The sequence below is a fragment of the Actinia tenebrosa genome, unplaced genomic scaffold (assembly GCF_029948245.1).
Source record: "Actinia tenebrosa isolate PJP-AT-01 unplaced genomic scaffold, QUT_ActTen_1.0 PGA_scaffold0__85_contigs__length_37466705, whole genome shotgun sequence".
NCBI lineage: Eukaryota > Metazoa > Cnidaria > Anthozoa > Actiniaria > Actiniidae > Actinia > Actinia tenebrosa.
Genome location: NW_028292569.1, coordinates 12,627,873 through 12,645,323, shown reverse-complemented (window position 1 = coordinate 12,645,323; position 17,451 = coordinate 12,627,873). Strand labels below are relative to the sequence as shown.

General features: G+C 38.5%; 1 protein-coding gene across 1 annotated transcript; it reads right to left on the bottom strand.

Annotated features, from left to right (window-relative positions):
- Nucleotides 1-2,030: 2,030 nt before the first annotated feature.
- On the bottom strand, nucleotides 2,031-15,524 carry LOC116286806 (serine/threonine-protein kinase SIK3). Its single transcript, XM_031693392.2, has 9 exons — nucleotides 15,366-15,524; nucleotides 14,998-15,114; nucleotides 11,286-11,349; nucleotides 11,070-11,185; nucleotides 10,897-10,942; nucleotides 10,469-10,593; nucleotides 10,102-10,225; nucleotides 9,035-9,252; nucleotides 2,031-8,233 (listed from the first exon to the last, which is right to left on the bottom strand). Exons 1-9 carry the CDS (start codon nucleotides 15,498-15,500, stop codon nucleotides 5,684-5,686), a joined length of 3,495 nt encoding a protein of 1,164 aa, XP_031549252.1. The 5' UTR covers nucleotides 15,501-15,524; the 3' UTR covers nucleotides 2,031-5,683.
- Nucleotides 15,525-17,451: the final 1,927 nt, after the last annotated feature.

Genomic DNA, 17,451 nt, shown 5'->3' with positions numbered 1-17,451 from the left:
TTTAATATTGATTTCTGTTGAAAATATTGAAGAATTAATCTTACGAGCGAGTTTTATTTTTCAGTAAAATCAAGTTTCGTGATATCCTTAGTTCAACGACAGCTTCAAGTACCCTCTTGAGTGAAAGGTTGGTCAGCAAATAACGGAAAATTCAAACATTAGTAGCATATATATTAGAAACAATGGCCTCCTTGAAGAGATTGTGTAATGTTCCTAAATACGTTGACGTAGATGAAGAAAACGAAACGACGACTTTCATGCAGACGCAAAAAACAAAAATATAAAGTTTTGAGAAGTGTTTTGAGTTTCGCTCATTCAAACTTTCGCTTTTAACTGATAAACAGTAGTAAATTTTGTTAATTATCTCTTAGCTGTCATTCTGGATGGATGCACCAATGATTAGTAGGCTTTTCGTTTGGAACACTTTGGTACATTATGGACTTAAACTTGATTGGTCAAGATATAAAGCCATATTTGAACATTACCGTTTGATAGATTTGATTGGATCAAAGATGAAGCCATTTGAGTGTCATTACATGACGTAAGAATGTATTATAAGCAACCTATAATTGGATGACTGGGATCTAAAAAAATTACATTAGAAAATAGACCTTGTTGGGTGCTAGTGTCTGATCAGTTCCTTGACTATTTATGTATTATTCCTAGATCCTGAGCGATCTTCAATTATTCCAGAAACTACTTTATTATGTTTCTCAAGACACTCCTTGAACGATTAATTTACCTCAATAGATCAAGATGAAACGACCAAGGGACGACACGATTTGGACGTCATTGGATCTACAACCCACTGACGAGTAGCGTGGGAGAGTAATAAAAATAACAAAGAAAAGTAACTAAAATAGATAGAAACTCAAAGATATCGAAAAGCACAAAATAAGTCGGGGACTCTTCCTTCATTTGAGGGTTTTCTCCAGGTGTTCCGAGGCTCGCACTCCCTAACATGCCCAATTCTGTGAATTAGCCGTGCCCTGGCTTTGATCAGCCCAGAGGTGGAAACAAAGGTATCATGAGGTAAATAAGACCCCCCTCCCCCTCCCCTCCCCGGGAATAAGACTCTTGTTTCAGGATATCGATAAAGTCTGACTGAAGATTTGATGTAAATTGAACTGGTATCTGTTTTGGGCACTGTCTAACAGGAGAAATCTGTAGACTATACAATGAGAAACATTGCCAGCGAGGTTCAAATGCCATAATAATAAAGAACAATACTTATAAGTACTTCACGGCATGGGCCCCCAACGTATAATTTCCCGCGTTTGGTCAGGAACAAAAGCCCTAATCCTACCTCAAACCTACAAAAATTACCTGACAAAAAACAATCAAAATGCAATAACACAATTGATAAATATTTCATTCTCTTTCCACTCTTGTTGACAAAACTTACAAACTACTACTTCTGGAACTATGAACAAACTGACTTTTGAGTATTGGTTTGTATACAAACGCGAACTTTATGCACAATTTTGACATTTTTAAAACTATTTTTCCCCCACAAGGAATGGATTGCTATTTGTTTGGCTTGTATCGCGGGCAGTACGTTTTATACAAGGATTTCTAGACATTTAATTGCGTTGTTTCCCGGTAGGAGCTTCATGGCCCCTAACCTACCAGCAGCACAGCGGTACCGGTTGACAACCTGCGGCATTCAATAACATACATATTTTTTAAAGCCTTTTCGATTTGTCAAAAGCTCACAGCAAGACGTCCTGTTGATATCAAAGCCTTTACATCGAAAACGTGCTCAGCTATTGTTTTCGAGCACTTTTAATCTCAATCTGGCCGGAATACGCCTAGTTTCATAAGAAAGGAAGTCAACAATCGTTTTAAAATTACCATGTTGTTTTGAGGCGGTTATAGGCCCATCTTGCTTGTCCGTTTGTCCGAGCGACGACTCTTGTGTCGGAGACAATTCAGGGTGGGGAGACAATGTATAGTTGCCATGGAGATTGCTCTATCAGGGGGGACACTGGTAATCGTGATTTATGTACAAGCAACAAGTGCGCCAAGAACAGTGTTTGCATTGTTTTGATTTTTATTGTACTAAGATGATATCTCTGTACGCTTATATATATACATATATATATTTATATAGATAACATTTCACTATTTAGTAACTTGCCTTGTCATTTCATTTTACAAAGTGTGTAAATATATTACATTATCTAATTGCATCAAAACCGATATTCTAATGTACAACATCATGGGTTTTTGTTTCGCAAATACTCACTCACTCGACCTTATGCCAGTTGCTACGGTAACGACGAGTAAGAACTTTGACAGACTCAAGGGGTGTTATCATTAGTACCACATGGATTAAATATTATTTATTAATATTTGTTTAATAATTATTGATTTAATCATTTATATTTTTGCAAGATACTGACAAGGAACGCACAAAGAGTAAAGTTACTTTTAATCAAAGTTTTTGTTTTCATTGGCGAATTTTTTTACTCCCCAAAGAGAGGCTCGTAGGGCACTTCCCGGCTCCCTCCGTCAGACAAGACTTGAAGGAGACAATCGTGAGCCTATTTGTATTTTACCGTGAATGTTAGTTGGTTCCATGCTTAAACAAGAATAAGCGGAAGTGAAGCTGTGAACCATGGAAGTCATCAATAAACAGTGTATCAAGTTCAAACAGGTTTGCACATGCCTTGTCATAACCTCGCAAAGGTCATTTATTCAAGGATGATTTAACACAGATGCGTGTTCATTTAGCTAGTGGCCATAGATTCATTACCACTTCATTTAAACAAGCCTCGGCATGAACGTGAGGCTAGAGGTCATGTGATTTGAAGACTTTTATCACGTGGTACAAGAAACTCTCTTAGCCTCTCTCGCACGCAAAGGCCTGGTTGCACTTGATAGCGGAAAATGTTATATATAGTTATTTCAAAAGTTAGGTACCTTCTAAAAACTATGGAGCTGCACCGCTAAGCATCATGGGAATAAATGGGGTTTTCGATTATTACAATAAATACATCCCTAATAACCCTTGTAGGTTAAGCTCCATCGTTTTTTTAAGTTCCTAAGTTTCTAAAGGTAAATTTATGCCTAAGTTAAAAGCGAGAAAATTTCAAAGGAAAAAAAGAACAGAGCGACAAAATCAATATTGATTGCAAATCTCTATGAAGAGATCAAAGATTCCAGACAACTAGTTGTATTCTTAAATAACTTAATAAAAAATTCTCTACTTTCCACGCAATAATTTACAACACCCACACGCACAAACAAATGTTGAAAACTTGCAAACCGTTTAGCACACAATTTTTTTAATGGCACACACATGGCGGGCTTCCTGTGTTCAGAGCGACAGAGGAAAGTATTGGGGAACATAGACCCGAATCGTTCCGATTCTAAATAAATACAATAAAAACAACCTAGACAAACGCTACTCGCCATTTACACTTAAATAAATGATAATTCACAACGATCCACGAACTAAATTCTTAATATTTAAAAGTTAAGTGATTTTTGATTGAAATATTTGAATAATTCATTATTGGTTGGGGACAGATCGTACACGTTCATTGTTCATCCCGTTTCGTATACATGATACCAACACTGCATACTTTAACACCAGCACAAGCCACGTTCATTCGGTTCTTGTGCTCGAATACGAAACTCTCATTTCGGTACCACGTTCAGGCACGTATCCAGAATTTCCCATGGGGGGGGGGGGGGGGGGACTCCTCACTAATCTAGACAAATCCCTCCCTCTCTACCCTCCCCCAAAACAAACCAACGCCCCTGCTAGTACTACAACGTAAAGCGCACACAAAATCTCGTTTCGGTATAACCACCGAATGGGTGTTGAGAAAAGCACTTCAGTATCATGTAAACGATCCTTATAAGATGGACTCATTCTCGAATAGTGGCGAGATACTCGTGTTAAGAATGAAAAACATAGAGTACGGCACTAGGATAGATCTAGTGCCGATTCGTTTCATTGGCAATACTGTATGCTATTTATATTCACCTAATAAATTTTCGCTAGATTAATTTTAAGATACAAGGACTGCAAATACAAACACTCCTATCAACATCGGTTATTACGACTGAAATCTTGACAATTCTCTTGCTTCGATGTAAAAATTGCAATCTGGACAATAAGGGGGTATAACAACCATATAAGGGACTGGTCATCGATCACCAGTGGGCGGCGGTGCCGTGGGTAGAGGGAGGGTCATGTATCTAGACCAGAATGCACCGTATTCACGATATCATTCTATTTCATTTTCTCATCTTTTCACGGTGTATAATTTACCTTTTTATCATTACTATTTCATTTTCTGTTCAGTCCAGCAATCTCAATTGAGTAAGGCAAGTGAATGACAATGGTTTCAAATGGTTACCCCTCACAGCACACATTAAGTGAAGGGCAATAGCAGGATCTAGAGTGATATGAGGAAGCACCTGTATTTGCAGTCCTTGATCAATAGTGACTACCAAACTGCAAAAACATTTCCATGTTCAGTATGAAACATTGAGACTAAGCTCAAGGAGGCTTTTAGGTAATCATCCATTCATAACCATCATGATTCTCTTTGAATATTGTAAATGATTCTAGTTCAAACATTGAAGCATTGATCAAGTGACTAAAATATCAAATGTTTGTGGCTTTAGCTTTAGTTCTAGCTTAGATTCTGTCACCCTGAACATGAAAATATTTTTCAATTGATCCAAGAGCATGTGAATATAATTCAATATCTAATATGAATGACCTATTTGACCCAACTGTTGGAGTAAATTGCAAGGCAAGGAGAAGAAGGTTAAACTGTGACTTGGAATGAAAGCAACTATAGTATAAAAATCTAGCAAAGTAAAAATGGCCACCAAAGTAAGTGCATATTAAGCGGAAATGACGTCAGATGAGTTAAAATTAACCTCCTCTCCTCCCTCCCACAATCCATTTCGTAACACTATTGGGTCAATGCAGGTAAGTACTTCATGTAAGGATACCTATAACGATTTCTTTATATCATTCAATCATAAGATGCCCAACATCAAGTACTGACCTCGAAAAGCTTCCGAAGCTAGCTCATCACCAGTGCCCTTGCATTCAGAATAAATGCGAGGAGACTGAGAAGAAATTCTACTTGGAACCTCAAACTATTTTTAAAATACACTACAAAATAAATTTTTAAATTAAAATTGTTGTCGCTACATACCTTTCTTGAAGGTGAAAAACATGTGACTCCAAGAAGCCCGCTTTTTCCTCCTCTCTCTCTCTCTTCCTAACTTATTATCTGTAGCTTTCCAATCTTTCTTCTGAATATATTATTATTATATTAAGAATAAATTAATAGTCCAAGAATGAGCCAAGTAGTTTGAAACTACTCAAGACTACTGGAACAATATTCTCTTGACTCGTGTCACGTGACTATATGCAAATCGCCGGTGAAACAGAATAGAGAGGCAGTACCTTCGGATTTGCGTCAATTCAAATTAATAAGTATTCTTGATCATGTGACCATATCAATCCATTGATAAAACGGTCTTGAGTAATAATCCTTTATAATTAGCAAATGGGTGCATTTCAGTTCAAACCAGTGTTCGAATATAATCCGAATTTTCACTGGCACAAGTAGAGTGCTTTATTATGTAAGACACGAAGGCCGCTCTTCAATTCAATTACCGAGGCAAATATTCCAGAGGTGTTAAATCACAAATCTATTCCAGTGAACAATTCCTGGCATAGTTTCTTGTATTGCCACTGATTACCGCTGACCTTACGCAGGCGCAGTCCGTTTAACGAATATTCCGGTATTTGACATACTTCTATTTCCATACATACTGCCCCATGTTTAACAGTAAACACCTGTTCTGCCTGCTCATACGCCACGTTGGGTGACTGCTGGTCTAATCTTCGTCGTATTTCACTAATAATGTCCGGCACATCCTTGTTTGACGTCATATAGATCGAAAAAGCAAATCGAACACTAGTAGGGGAGAGCTCGCTGTTGAGATCTCCCTTACTGCTTGACTTAAAAAGAGGCTCAGTATAAATAGATCCGTTTGGAGACATCGTGCGAAGAAGTCCAGTTCCATTGCCTCCTAGGTCTTTTAAATTAATATTATTATTAAGCATATCTCGTGCGTGATTCGGAGAAGTTAGTGCGTTATTTGCGGCCACTCGCCTTAAAAGGTCCATGTTGTTCCACACCTCTTGCGAGGAAGGCACAGTATGGTGGCGATAGTGACGTAGAGGCGTCCGCTGACCTGTAGTACTGGCAAGACGACTGGTCAGCGGATTGCCTAGGGTGGATATCAACGAGGCGGTAGTAGGTGAGAGTCTACCGCTGTCCGCAGGCCAGGGGACGCTACTAAGGTCCACAAGGTCATTTTCATTGATTAAGTGAGTGCCGAGGTGTGGAGATAAATGCGCAAAATTCATTGGAAATCCAGGTATAAGGGCAGAATCAGGAAGAATCCGTTCATCAGTACCGCTACTTGTTCCCATGCTTTGCACTTCCGGCACGGGATACCGCTGAGACAAGGATACAGCAGGAAGAGGGGATAAGGGCGGAGAAAGATCAGAGGACGTGGAAGACGAGGGGTCAAGAACGAGGGAAGATGGAGTAGGACTCGTTGAGAGAGCATTTTGAGTGGAATAAACCTGACGGGGATCAGACCCTTCGAGGATGACGCTTGTTCGAGGTGACACTGATGGTATCCCAGACTGTGATGTGGAAGACTCGTAATGACCTGATGTACTACCAACGCTACTCCCACAAGTCTCGATGTTTAACCGCTGCATCTGTTGCTGAAGCTGCGGTTCCAGAAGAATCTCCTTGTCCTCTAGATCATCTTCCTGTGATGGCGCCGTCCTACTAGACTCAAGCTCTAAATCTTTCTTCGCCTGTTCTTGTAGTTGCTGTTGAAACTGAGCAATAGTGGAGGCTAAAGCTTCACTGCCATCAGACGCCCTACGACCCATCATCTGACAATGATGATGAAGATTATGCAACTGTTGCTGTTGTTGTTGTACTCTCTGGGTCTCTTCTTCCACCAGCGATCCATACTGCTCGCGCAGTTTTTGATGTTCCTCTTGTAGTTCTTTCAAACTGTTTCTTTTGGATCCACTACCCTGGTTGCGTTCGAGGCGTTCGAGGTGCTGTTTGAAAGCAAGGATGGAAGCAGCACCATCCGATGCCCTGCGTGACGAGGTGTATCTTATTCCTCCATGAGTAGGCACTAGGTTATTCTCCCTTGGATTTCGTTCACGAACGGGAGAAAATCCTCTACGAGCCTTGAGGGGCAGCTGGAGGAGCTTCATCTGTAGATCGTCGGGTATTTCCGACGAGGGCTCGGTGACTCCTAGAGTGTGTCTCTGTCGTGCTCCTCTTCTGCTCAAATACCGAGCCACTGCTTCAGGATCAGGTTCCTGGTCTGATCCACTATCATTAGCCTCACTCATATGTGGGCTAGAGGGTCCAGGAGAGACTGTATAGGGAGCTGGAGTACTGGAACACTGGGAGTTATCCACCTGTGAACCTGGATTGCTCAGGTCTGTGTCACCCAACTGAGTCAGAGCTCTAAGAGCATTAAACTGAGCAATCCCTGCTCCTAGACTAGCAGCACCATCTGAAGCTCTCCTGCCGAATGGCTGTCTTAGTTGGAACACTGACGGTACTTGAAGTATCTGTTCTTTATAAGCAAGTGACAGGTCTGTGGTGGGGGAGAAAGGAGTCATGCCAGGGAATGGTGGAATGGGGTAAGGATTCTCTGGACTTGGTGGACCCCCCTCTAGTTTCTGATTCAACAGTTCACGAAGTTCTTCAGAGATTTCGTGCATGGGGTCGACCGCTGTCACTGTGTACCGCCGGTTGGCGAGATAAGCCTTGATATTTGGCGGCATCTCCTCGGCTACTAGATCATCTTCTTCGTTTTCTTCTGACGTTGACTGCCAGGTATTTGTGGTGAGCTCCCTGGTTGGTGAATCAGGTGTCACGTGAACAACAGGGACGATTGATTCACGTCTGCCAGACGAACGCGCATGTGCTGTAGCTCTTTCCACTTCAGCATCAGTGTCCATCATTTCCGTGCCATCATCATGTGGTGTTGTCTCACTCCTGTGAGGATTGGGGGTGACGGATGTTTCTTGGGGCGTGGTTGACGTAGCCGTACTACTACTGGCGCCGGATTTTTTCCGCTTCTCAACAAGAAGCGAGTAAATCCCGGCATTGGGATCATAGCTCTTTGTTTGGATGGTCTTGGGGGAAAAAACAATATATTCATGAACAATCATTAACCCCACCATCATCATCATCATCATTACCATGGATTATCATCTATCATGGATCATCATCATCATCACAATCACTATGGATAATCATTATCACCACACCCATCATCATCTCATCATTACCATGGATTATCATTTATCATGGATTATCATCATCATCACGATCACTATGGATAATCATTATCACCACACCCATCATCATCTCATCATTACCATGGATTATCATCTATCATGGATAATCATCATCACGATCACTATGGATCATCATTATCACCACACCCATCATCATCTCATCATTACCATCTCATCATTACCATGGATTATCATCATCATCACAATCACTATGGATAATCATTATCACCACACCCATCATCATCTCATCATTACCATGGATTATCATCTATCATGGATTATCATCATCACAATCCCTATGGATCATCATTATCACCACACCCATCATCATCTCATCATTACCATGGATTATCATCAATCGTGGATCATCATCATCACAATCCCTATGGATAATCATTACCACCACCATCATCATCATCATCATTACCATGGATTATCATCATCATCACAATCACTATGGATCATCATTAACCCCACCATCATCATCATCATCATCATCAAAATCACTATGGATAATCATTACCACCACAACCACCATCATCATTATTACCATGGATTATCATCATCATCACAATCACTATGGATCATCATTAACCCCACAATCATCATCATTCAATTTATGTCTGTCTTTCCTACCTGTATGGTCTTTTCTCTGTCCAGTCCCATAGCTTCCATCTCTCGTAGTACATCTTGATCAAATTCGTTTTCTTCACATGGTGGTTCTATATGAGTGGGGTCTTCTACATCTGGTACATTTCCATTCTCCGTCATCCACCTGTGCTGTCGTATCTGTTTCACTGTGTACCTCTTGACAGGGTCCCTCACCAGCATGTGACGTATAAGATGTTCACATTCTATAATGTTCAACATTAAGGTTAGCAAAACAAGTCACAAAACGACACCCAATTACCCAATTACTGGCTGATTGACCATCCAAATGACCGGCCTTCCAATTAAACCATCTAAGGGAAGGTACGTGGAGGGAGGCCTGGGGGATTCCCAGTAATTTTTTTTATTGGTTGTAGCCCTTTCTCTTTCACTCAGTAAGAAATTCATGACCCTCCTATTGAGTCAACAAGGAAACAGCTTTCGACAAAATAAAATGAGTTGATCGGATCAACCTGTGACTCAAAACGTACTTTCTCTAAATGGGTGAAGGATCAAAACCAGCTACGATCAACTGGCCTAACCCCTGAATTACCAAACTTATCTACCAGCCCACTGACCAATAAACAACCAGTAAACCAACCAACCAGCCCATTGGCCAGCCCACTGACCAGCCTACCAACCAGTCCACCGACCATTCCACCGACCAGCCCACCAACCAGTCCACCGACCAGTCCACCGACCAGCCCACCGACCAGCCCATAGACCACCAACCAGTCCACCAACCAGTCCACCGACCAGTTCACCGACCAGCCCACCAACCAGTCCACTGACCAGCCCACCGACCAGCCCACCGACCAGCCCATAGACCACCAACCAGTCCACCAACCAGCCCACCGACCAGCCTACCAACCAGCCCACCAACCAGTCCACCAACCAGTCCACCAACCAGCCCACTTATCAGCCCACTGACAAGCCCACCGACCAGGATACAACTAATTGATCAATCAGCACATAACCAACCAATTATTGATGAACCATCCCATGACCAATGGACCACTCCTAATCAACTAGAAAGCAAACAATTGTTGTGTTACCTGTTGACATAAAAAATGGAATTCTAAACCGTCCATCAAGAACACGTGATCGAAGACTCTGTAACGTACTACCATCAAAAGGTAAGGCACCGCATACCAGAACATATAGCACAACCCCCAAACTCTGTAATCAAAAGATAAAACCAAAACATTCAGTTAATATCATTGGTAATATTTTTTTCTTTTCGTCTTGTTGGGCATCTGCCATTAACCACATGGAATGGCATACAGTTTCTTTGCACACTGCCCAGCACAAATTGCATCATTTCCATTGTCAAGCAGAAATAAGTTCTCAAGTCGTCTAGGGAGGGAAATGCATTACCCAGCAGAAAATAAAAACATGTATTTCAGGCTAGGTGTGACATACCCAGATGTCTACTTCTGGTCCTAGGTACTCCTTCCCTTCAAACAGTTCGGGTGCAGCGTAGGGTGGACTGCCACACCAGGTTTTCAGTTTCTTCGAAGGCTGGAAAATATTGCTGAACCCAAAATCTGATGAAAGATTTATTGAGTAGTCAGTAAACTAACTAGGATGATGATTGAGAGTGAATCAAACTCCTTTTGTAACACAATAACAACAACAACAAGACAACAACAACAACTACAACAATGGCACTGCTAACAACACTTTAATTTATAACACTACGATAACGACACTACTAACTACAGCAACAAGAATTACAACACTACTAATAACAACATTTATAGCATCAACTTACTAACAGGATTCAATTTGTACAGTTCACAGTTCTAGCAACAAATTGAATGGTAATTGAAAGTGAAAAGAAAACTAACCAGCAATCTTGATATTCATATCCTCGTCAAGTAGAAGATTTTCAGCCTGAATATAAAGGAAATGAAACGAAATGAAATGGAGATGGCTCCAGACATCTTGCAAATTTACGACAGGCCGAGCTCATCTATCATATCTTCATATTTCTATAAACAACAAACTTGGTCTATCATACCTTAAGATCCCTATGAACAACATTTTTCTTGTGGCAGTAATCAATGGCTGATACAATCTGCTTGAACTTCTGACGTGCTTCTCTCTCGTGCATTCTGCCATGTGCCACTAGATGATCTACGAGAGAAACATGAATAGAATGGACCTCACATCAATCATCAACATTATCTTTGTATAGTGTACACTGACTAACTTGGAGTAAATTATATATACCCACCAAATATCTCTCCTTTACTGGCAAACTCTGTGACTAGATAAAGCATTCGATCTGTTTCCATAACCTGGTGAGAAATATAAAAAGTTCCCATAAATCCTTCATTGGTTGAACACTAACAACTTTTGCCTATAAGTAGGTATTAAAGGTGTGCTTCCATTGACAATCTATTAATTAATTACACCTCAACAACAATGCATCATGTGCCTGTGAAGGGGGGGGGGGTACTCTTGCCCGTTTAGGGTAGGAATGTGCCACTGGGCCCTCTGAACCCTGACCCTGTTCCAGAGTAAAAATCGCTGAAATTCATACCCTGTTCCAGAGCAAGATCGCTGAAATTCATACCCTGTTCCAGAGCAAGATCGCTGAAAACCCTGTTCCAGAGATGGGGGAGCGTGATTTCATATACCCTGTTCCAGAACGAGCACGATATTATATACCCTGTTCTAGAGTAGAATTGCTGAAAACCATACCCTGTTTGGTGACACATACCCGTATAGCAAATATAGGGGAGTACCCCCCCCCCCCCCCCCCCCCGGATCATGTGGTACTTATAGAGAGTGGAAATAGACCTATTTGTCTTGCTCCAATGTTTTCTCATTAGAGACTGTGTGTCATTCCATAAATAATAAGATTCTTTGATTGAATTGTATCTATATTCATTGTCTTCTTATGCGCAACCATCAAACAAAGAAATGATACTCTTGAGATCAGTCTGTTATGGGAAAACATTACACCAAGACAAATAAGGTTTATCGAGCTTCCTTTTAGAAAGAATAAAAATCCCAAAGACTAAGCAATGCATATTATATTGAAACCATATTGTAAAACTTATAAAGCCTTATTTAGTAATGATAAATGCCAGCGTCACACATTGTTCTAAAACTCATGAATATTTAATGAGGAGAAAACAAAGCAAATCACTACTGTGACGGTGGTTTGGAAATGTGTTCTTAATTTGCATTAAATTTCGTAAACTTTTTCTTTGATTTTCTCCAAAAAATATTCATGAGTTTGAGAAGTAATTTGAAACACTTGAGAGAGTTCTTCCTCCGATTTCGAAACACCTCAAAGTCAGAAAAAAGTCGGCTGCTCAAACTCTCTCACGTGAAATATTTCTTCTAAATTTCGTAGTAAAGATTAAAGTTTGTTGTTAAAGTTTCTTTAAAAGTTAAAGTGTAAACTTATATAAACAAGAGAAATAAGAAAGATCGATTAAAAGTTAGAGTTACTCAGGAAGATTCTGTACAAGATTGATTATAACATTAAATTCAATTTTTAATTGCATGACCAAAACTTATGTTCTTGCAGCTATTTGTATGACCAACTTAGTACTCACAATGCTGTTTCAAACTTACATTATGTATCAACTATTATTCAAAGGGGTATCTTTTTTTATCTGTGCGCAAATATTCTAACTTCCAGTTATCATCTAGTTCAAATGTCTTAATCCTAAACTGAATGTAAAATTTATTCATATTTTTTGTTATGGAATGGATCCAAACATCTGTCATGAATTGGATAAAGGAAATACCAGTAATCAACCATATCACATGGAGTTTAGCTCCATAGTGAAACTTTTACTTTTACTAACTTAACTGAGGAAGTGACCAGCTATGCAGTGTTACTCAATTTGTGTTACGTATTAATTAAGCTTCAATATATTAGTAAAGTTAAACAAAACACACCAAACATGCATACAAAAATAATTATACAAAAACTAAAAATACAGAAAATGAAATGATTTTCAATAATTTCGTTTTGCTAAAGGATGATAACGTCATTTTTATTGATCCAGGGAAAATCTTTGCTGAAATGCTTTCAATGGGAATATTTTGCTAAAGGAAATAAACAAAACAGACACAATATACATTTTACTTATTATTACCATCAAAACCGAATATTTTTCTCCATCAAAATCAATGGAATTAACACCTGACTAATACCTATAATTATCTAAATTAACATTATGAGGATTTCTAATATCGAAAAGGAATGAAAGAAAAATTACTTTCTTTTTATAGAATGAATACTTGCTAATACTTGCTACAATCTTAGCTTACAAATAATACTTTATCTTGATATTAAAATTCTGAATACTATTCTCAACCAGAAGTTTGTTTCAAAATTGCAAAGCTTGCATAGATTTTACAGATAATCTTACTTGTGTTAAATTATTCAGATATTTGGTAAAACTTGCATTGCAAAATCTGAAGATACAGGTTGGATGAATAATGGATGAATCATATGATTTCTTACGAAGCTATCTGAACTACTACCAGAATATAACCAAGATATTTTGTTTTAGATTGAATAACATAAGGAGTGAAGAGGGATAAATGAATATATATATATATGTGTGTGTATACTATGGTGCAAGACGATGAAGCTTGCCTGGTACTACAGCAGAAGGTTAAGCAAAACTTTGTCATATACAATAAATTGCCTCAATACAGTATCTCATTACATATTGAGTTCACAGAGTATTCATTGTGAGGTGGGAATAGACACATGTTGACAGTAAAACATGAAGAAATAATCATAGTAATAATAATAATAATAATAATAATGAATTAAGCAGTCAGTAAGAAAGATACTTTAGGATATAAAAGATTTGAAGTGACTCATTACAAACATAATGAAATGGTACAATAGAAAAACTGGAATGGGAATTTCGAATCGTTTTGAAATAATTCCATTTTTTCCCTTTTGTCTCAAATTTCTTTCCACCACCATCAAATACTTCACAAATGGATTAATATTGAATGGATAGGTAAAATTATTATCAGTAACTATAGTCTGGAGATAGTTGGAATAAAAAATTTGTAACTTTTCCGCTCTGGTGATGAAAGATGCAACAAACATACTAGTGACATTTAAAGAAACAAGGTGAGACCAGTCAACCAAAGGCAAAAATGAGAGTAAGCATAGCAAGATCGGTGGGAAAAGAGAGAGAGAACCAGAACGAGAAAAATAAAGTAAGCTCAAGTCACGCATGAAATTGAAATATTCACGCCAAGTTACGACACAGAAAACAACAAATCATTTACAAGCCCGAACGCTTATTTCTTCTCCGCCAAATCACCTCCAATATCGGATCATTTTAAAATATACTTGTAAATCGAAATCTTCGTGTGAACACATTAGAACAATCAACAAGCAACATTTTAAAATCAACACTGGATTATTTTTGCTTGATTCTTTGCCTTAACATAGAATAAAATGGTCGGGTATGAACCATGTGTATGTATATGTAAATACAATCACACAACACAAGAAAGCATATATTAAATAATAACATAATGACAGAGAAAAAAAAACTCTCTGACATTTCGATCGATTCAGCATGTTTCTCGTCCTTGATTTTCAACCGAGATCTTTAATGAAAAACTTAAGCCAGACAAAAAAAATACAAGTATACTGTAGATCCACTGTTTATGTTTCAAAATTGCATTGGATTTTAAAAACATCGTAAAGTCTCTGCCAATGTTTTATACCACAAGACATAGAGCCTCGGTAAAAGCCATTTTTCCTTCGCTGAGCAAAGAGTAAAGAATAAAATTATAACTGTATCCATGTAGTTAAATAATTTTTTTTGTAACAAACAAGACGCGACCGTAAACTAGAAAACTTTGGCCGCACAATTCAATGGTTTTCTTCCCAACAACAGTTATTAATTTTTCGAAAGCTTTAAGCCCGAAAGAGCTAGACTCACCTCATGTAGCTTAACAATATTCGGATGATCCACCAATTTCATGACTTGAACTTCCCGAAAGACTTTCTTTAAATTGTCTTCGTCTAGTTGGCTTTTATCGATGATTTTGACAGCTACCTAAAATAGCAAGAACAAAAAACATTTTCAGCCTAACTTTTAAACCATTTTTAACTCCGCTCAGTTTACGGACATATTCGGTCCTTGTAGAGCTAAGCGTCAAGAGATGGAAAGAAAAAAAGAAAAAAAGATAGCGGAAACATTCGTTATGTTAGTGTGTCTGGGGGAAACTCTTGCTTAACGACTGCAATACACTGCTAAAACCCATCGCTTTTCTCCCAAAAATATTGACCAAATTCCAGCAAATGTACCTTAACTTTTGTAATATAATGTGTAGCGAGCTTAACCACCGCAAAGTTTCCTTTTCCGATGGTTTTTTCAATGTTATAGAAGCCAATTCGCACCACACTTCCATGGCGGCTGTGAGTCCTCGGTTTCGCCGCCATCTTTGCATGATTATTGCATATTCGGGAAAGAAGCCCATCTGCGCATGTCTAGTATCACTAGTAGGGAAGGGGTAGGGGAAGGCGTAGAAACAGTCTCTGAAAGAGCGAATAAAATACCAGATTAAAAAAATATCCTTTTAATCTTTCATTTCGAAAACAAACCAACAACTTCCTATATCCTTTTCTTCGCGCAATTGGATTATTTTTCGATGTGTTTACCAGATAAAAACGGGAATGAAATATTGGGTAGTGGGTCTGCTGTTCAAAGTGAGTGAGCCAAAAAATTGATCAATTCTAACAGCTGTCTATTACACGATCATGTGGAGGTCTGTGGAAGTGACCAAACGATTTACGTCACTCGTACTTTCAGCGGTGGAAAAGTGAATTAAAAAGAGACTTGTGTTGTCATTTTGTAAGGAAAAGGTGTTTTCATTGGTAAGAACAACTTCGGTTGATCTTGTGAACGCAGATAGTAAGTCAGAGGTGGTACGTGGTATGATATTTCCTATAAAATCAATCCAAAGAGAGTGTTTAATTCTCTATACGAACTAAGTAAATAATTCTTCCAACTTCCGCTAGAAACCCTAGATTCGCTGTTTTTTATTGGTGTGATTTGATGATAAAAATCATTTCGACAATTTCGGGGGAATGGTCTTTGCTCTAGATTTTGTGATATATCAGTGTTTGATGTGAGTCCTACAGCAGTGCTTCTCAGCGAACATTGAAGTTTGATCGATTGAAATGATAAGTGAAAAATAAGTTCATTTGATATGGTGACTTCGAATTGAAGTCTGCAAAGGGGACAATATTTTGATCGTCAGCCAGGGGCGAGTGCTGCAAAATTAAAGATAAAAGTAAAATAGAAATCAGATTTACGAAAACAACAATGAAAAAAGAAACAATATATAATTTTGATATCTTAAAGAAAATTCAGTATTACAAAATGATGACATAACAAGCCTAGCATCATAGTCAGGCCGCAAATTTCAGTGTGTTATGACTAGCAACAGTGCGAGCTCTATTGCAAGTTGCTCAGTGACCCAAATGAAACTAGTGCCCCATTGAAAACCCCTGAAAACCTAAATTATGGACGTTGCGAGCGCATAATATCACCCTAGCACTTAGTTAGAAAGTAGGCGAATGCTTTATTGTACATAATCAATGGGCATCTTGTAGATAAGTCTTTTTCGAGTTCATTTTTTCACGGTAGTAGGTCACTCTAGCAACTACTCTCAACCTCTGTCATTATTGATGCCTCATTGATGGATTAGCTGTAACTATCCAAAACCGCAACTATAAACTTACGAAACTCAGTCTTTTGTTCAGTTTTGGTGCTCGCTACCACTACTGATTCAAAGATGCTATTTTGTCGTACTTCTCAGTGATATCAAAATCCACATTGTAAATGAGCATTATTATTAACTGGAATTATTGAATAAATTGAAAGCAATGATTGTTTCTAGAAAGATCTATTTGAAATGGCTCGTTTATACGAATCAGAAAGACAAGCAATCGCGTGATTCGATTTGACCAATAACTAGAACGAGACGATAACGATTTCAATTGAAAACTGAGTGATATTTTTGTTTTTGTCACACAAACTGAGACATGAAAACACTTCTGAATTGCCCAAATAATATTTACTATTCCAATAAAAATATACTCAAATATAAATAATAATATACCGACTATTATTTCACATTAGTATGCTGTAATGTTTTGTGAAATTCTGTTGCGACCACTTGACATACATCACGCGATTTTTGCATAACAACTTGAATAACTAGTCATTCTTCCATTTATGAGTTAACAGCTTGGCTTTTAGATTTCAACTGGAACTTTTTTAAAATTAAAGCTAAAGCGAAAAAGGTGAGCTTTGTCTATGTTTTGACGTAACGCGAGATAGGGCGGTTCAGTTTTTCACTCAACGGAAGAGTGAATTCTGACGAAA

Excerpts from the sequence above, each read along its gene's own strand:
- LOC116286806 (XM_031693392.2), bottom strand. The coding sequence starts at position 15,500 with ATGGCGGCGAAACCGAGGACTCACAGCCGCCATGGAAGTGTGGTGCGA. Across the intron at positions 15,115-15,365 it reads ATTATATTACAAAAGTTAAG|GTAGCTGTCAAAATCATCGA; the intron begins GTACATTTGCTG and ends TTGCTATTTTAG. Across the intron at positions 11,186-11,285 it reads CAGTAAAGGAGAGATATTTG|ATCATCTAGTGGCACATGGC; the intron begins GTGGGTATATAT and ends TTTCTCTCGTAG.